The sequence below is a fragment of the Nuphar pumila genome, chromosome 1 (genome assembly GCF_984573655.1).
Source record: "Nuphar pumila chromosome 1, dmNupPumi1.hap1.1, whole genome shotgun sequence".
Lineage (NCBI taxonomy): Eukaryota > Viridiplantae > Streptophyta > Magnoliopsida > Nymphaeales > Nymphaeaceae > Nuphar > Nuphar pumila.
The window spans coordinates 182,020,500-182,025,051 of NC_143249.1; the positions used below are offsets into that span (position 1 = coordinate 182,020,500).

Sequence of the window (4,552 nt, forward strand, 5' to 3'; positions counted from 1 at the left end):
GGCGCGATGTGGCACGTGCGGAAGTATTGTTAGCTATATATATATGTTGAAGTGACCAGATATTACCATTTGTTGGCCATGATTTTGAGTTACAATATGTTCATGTGATCGGCATGTGTCACATACTCAGGCACTTGAGCAATCCCTGGCTCTCCACTAGATTGATGACCAAGATTGCAGGTAATAAATTGCGTGAGGAAGCGCTCACACAGGCACTTAGCTATCCTTAGATCTCTTTCAGTCAGGGGTGTCAATGGGTTGATTTTCTCAGCTAATTCATATACGTATGATAAACACTGTTGATTTTTGTCCGAATTGGTGTCCTCACCAAGGACATGGCATTGCATAGAAATGATTGGAGGAGAAGGATTCATGTGGAAGACCCAGAATGATTTTCTTCTTTTGGTTCATATGGCCGACCCCAATTATTTTAGGATGAAGGCGTAGCTGTTGTTGTTGTTGGTGTTCTATTACGAGTTATGATCAGTGCATCTTGTTGAAGGGTAGATGGAGAGATATGGGTAGCCTGATGGGTGGACAGGTCGGCTCAGTTTGGTGACACAGCCTGAAATGGCCCAACCCAGTTCCAACTTGGATCTGCTTTTCTCCAGAGTTGATTGGGTCCCTTAAGAGGTCAAACTCAAGCAGGGCTTAGTGTCAATCCCGGGTTGTACATCAAAAGGCCTCTGACCAGGTGCTTGGCCATCAAACATCTTCCATCCGACGGTGTAGACTAAAAGTGAACAACAAAAACCACACAAAAAGAGCGTGCTTTAATCTTGGAAGGTTGGATTGGATTGGTTTTGACTGATAGGTGAGATGGGTGAATCATGAAAGCTATATGACCAGCATCTTTTATCCTTTTCATTCACATGAAATTATCAATTTGTTAATTCACAGCGACCATGGTCAGGGGCCAAATCTCTCAGAACGTCTGAACAGGACAGTGCAGATGGTTCCAAACAGAGCTTTCATCTATGCAGGTTTGTGATCAACCACGGTAAGAGTTGTAACTGATCCCAAAGGCGTGTGGGCACCGCTTTTCCTTCGGTAGGAGCAACATATATTTCCTGAGCCTCCCCAATTTCACTTCTTCATTACTACTTCAGGATCTGCTTGAAAAATCCCAAGATCAGAAAGGATGGACATCAAGGGCATAGAGTTGACGGTGGAGTCGTGCAAGGATCTAAAGGGCTTCAATTTCTTTCAGAAGATGGCCATCTACGTCGAAGTCTGGTTCGGCGATCCGAAGAAGAAGCAGAAGACCCCGCCGGACAGGGAGAACGACCGGAACCCTGAATGGAAGCACCAGATGAGGTTTGAGGTGGAAAGATCGGGGGATGCGGTGAATCAGGCAGCACTAGCCCTGGATTTTGAGATCCGAAAGGAAGGTGGGCTTGGAGACAAAGTCATCGGCAGGGTCCATGTTCCGATCGTGGACTTGCTGGATGGTTATACTGGGGGTGTTAGGCATGTAAGTTATCAGGTCAGAGGATCCAACGACGAAGCAACAGGGTTCCTGAATTTCTCTTACAGGATTGAAGGTAAGGAAGGCAGCTTCCGTGGTTCAAATTCTAATCAAGACTATGGCAATCAGAATCCGATTTTGGTAGGATACCAGGCACCATCAGCATCTTCTATTTTGCCAGAAATTCTGCCCGGGGCAACGCCTGTCATTCTGTACCCCCCTGTGGAAGGCTACCAGGCACCACCAGTACCCTTTCTTCGGTCATATCCATCTGGACCCAATTATGTGGAAGCCCACCAGGCACCATCAGCACCACCTTCTGCTCCATATGTGCTCGATCCTACTGAAGGCATCCAGGCACCACCCCATACAGCCGAACCTGCTTGTACGGAATGTTGTCATGTGCCAGCAGTAGCCCCTATTGATCCAGAATTACCACCAATGGTGCCACCCTTTTTCCGGCCGTTTCCACCAGGGCCACCACCACCTTTCCTTCCACTTCTACCGCCGCACCCCTATTTTCATCCTCCACCACCACCAGGGTATCCGATCAGGCCAGGCCGGTTCGGTTTCCCACCGCCTGGTTATCCCTATTGGCGTTGAGTATTAGTTAAAGGTGGTTAGCTTTACTTGATTAGCATTGTTAATTTGCAGATGAGATGCTCAATCATATGTATGGTTTAGCCAACCGCTCTAAACTGCAATTGTGGACAGTTATACTGTAGGTGGTTAACTTTGCTTGATTAATTAAGTTGTTGACAACATTGTTAATTTGTAGATGAGATGCATAATCATATGCGTGGTTGGTGTGTAATAATGAATCCCTCAATGCAAAACCGTGCTGGCGCAGCCGATTTCAGTCAGGCCTCCTTGCTAAGCACATCTGTTAAATTTCAGGACTAGATGGAACTTTCTTCAATTGGCTTTGCCATCACCACCACAACATATCGTATGCTTAGGGATGGCAGTGGACCGGGGGAAAGCGGGCCCTGCCTCGCCCCGTTTGGACCGGGGATGAAGGGTATGAAACGGGGATGGAGGCGGGGACGAAGGTTAAAATCCATCCCCGTCGGGGGTGGAGGCGGGGATGGACGTGCACTTTTCCCTGCCCCGCCCCAACCCTGCCCGACCACTTTTCCCTGCAATATCCCCGCCCCGCCTCATCCCCGTTTGAACCGGGGATGGAGGACATGAAACGGGGATGAAGGCGGGGGTGGAGGATAAAATCTTGAGGCGGGGCGGGGGTGGAGACCTTGTCCCCCGCCCCGCCGCACTGCCATCCCTACGTATGCTTATTAGTGCTTTTTCTGCTATTGTTTGCCTTTTCTTGTTTTTGGGATTTCAAAACACAGCTTCCATTAACCTTTAAGGCTGCACCCATCAAGGCTTCCAGGCAACATCTGCACCAGCTGTGCTGACATATTTAGCACCACCACCGCATCACCTTTCTTGCCAGTGCCTCACCTGCGGCCCGCAGGGGCACAACCCCTTCCAGCCACTGCATGCTACCACCATGTCAAAATGCACTCACAGGTGGAGTTCACTGGAGCAACCATTTATTTCTGTCCTGGCATCGTCACCATCTATTCTCTTCATCACGGCCGTCACCATAACATGCTTGTCACATCATCATCATCATCAGCATGCCCCCCCTTTGTTGACATTGATATGTATGATGGATGGCGACGATGCCAAATCACGGATGAATGGTGATTTGGCAGATCACCTGATTTGTTTCATACAGCCACTGGGCTCTCCTGTCACTTGGAATGCCCATATCTGCCGGCCTTTAGATTAGAGTTTGAGCGACCATGGGTCGAAGGAACATCCATCTGGGATATGGACGGAAATAGGATCCTATCATTTGGCAGCATTTCATGGGCCCTATAGCACCTGCCTGTAGACCCTTTTCAAATCGATGCCATGTGAATGGTGTTATGAACTTGCTTCTGAGAATCCCCATATTTGGATTCCAGCTCCTTAAAAAGGGGATATTACTCAGTCCTAGCCTGTTCCTTTTGCATTAAGTGGTTGCTCCAAGGACTCAACCCATGTTTCTATGCTGACAGCTTGAGCACTTTACAATTGTGCTGAGCAATGGCCCTCAATGCTAGCAATGCAAATGTGGTTCTCAAATGTCATGAGTCTATGAAGCACTTAAGAGTAGAGATGGGGCTGGTTTTCCTTTTAGGCTCGGTTTGGGAGCCTTGTATTGAGATGGAAGCACCATTTCTATGTGTTGTCAAAGTATAGTTTTTTCAAAAATGCCGTGTTGAGGATGCAACTGTCAAAAACATCCTCTTATAAATGGTTTTGAAATGTCTGGCCGAGCTGTCGATTCCATTTCCAATGCAGTGTTTTAGCAACACCAATGCTCCCAAGCAACACACCTTTGATCCAAGGCTCCCATACAAAACCTTGATTATACACTACAAGAAATTCCATTTTTACTTGCGCAGCTTTTGCGCCAGTAAAAGCCTCACCAATAAAGGTTTTACTGGCGCAATTTTTTCACCAGTAAAAAAATTTTTCACTGGCGCAGTAGTTGCGCCAGTGAAAAGTGCGCCAATAAAAGTGTTTCCACTGGAAAAAAAAATGCAATTGCAGCATCCTCTTCATTCTTCTGGTTATGGTAAACTGAGGTAGCAGACCATACAAAATAACCACCTGGATGTAATACTCGATTCAGCTACAGCAGAACCGCACCATGTGTACCTCAAGTTTGATCAGCAAGAGTGAAAAAAATAGAGCAAACATGATTACAATTACTAATAGAAGTAGAAACTGAAATGTATATAGTTGTCAAGAAGAAAAATAAAGATGATTGAAAGAATTACCTGAGGCAGACAAACCACGCAGACAGTCAGTTCCCTAAGTTGATAAAATAATTATTAATGAGCATCAATTCATGAGATGCAAAATCAAACAATTGGAAAAAGGGAAGGTAAAACCCACCCGACAGAGTCGGGTGGGAAAAAGATAAACATAAAAAAAAAATTTGAAAAAAATCATGAGGATGATGTTTCCCCAACTATGGAACCGTCTCTCCCTTTTTCGATCATGGTGGGGTGGGGTGGGGTGGGG

General features: G+C 46.5%; 1 protein-coding gene across 1 annotated transcript; it reads left to right on the forward strand.

Moving 5' to 3' along the window:
* Window positions 1-904: 904 nt before the first annotated feature.
* On the forward strand, window positions 905-2,224 carry LOC149851570 (protein SRC2-like). Its single transcript, XM_090015393.1, has 2 exons — window positions 905-983; window positions 1,110-2,224. The coding sequence occupies exon 2, from the start codon at window positions 1,142-1,144 to the stop codon at window positions 2,069-2,071; it is 930 nt and encodes a 309-aa protein (XP_089871519.1). The 5' UTR covers window positions 905-983; window positions 1,110-1,141; the 3' UTR covers window positions 2,072-2,224.
* The last annotated feature ends 2,328 nt before the right edge of the window (window positions 2,225-4,552 follow it).

Bases quoted from the DNA above. Each gene is read 5' to 3' on its own strand.
- LOC149851570 (XM_090015393.1), top strand. From the start codon at position 1,142: ATGGACATCAAGGGCATAGAGTTGACGGTGGAGTCGTGCAAGGATCTA.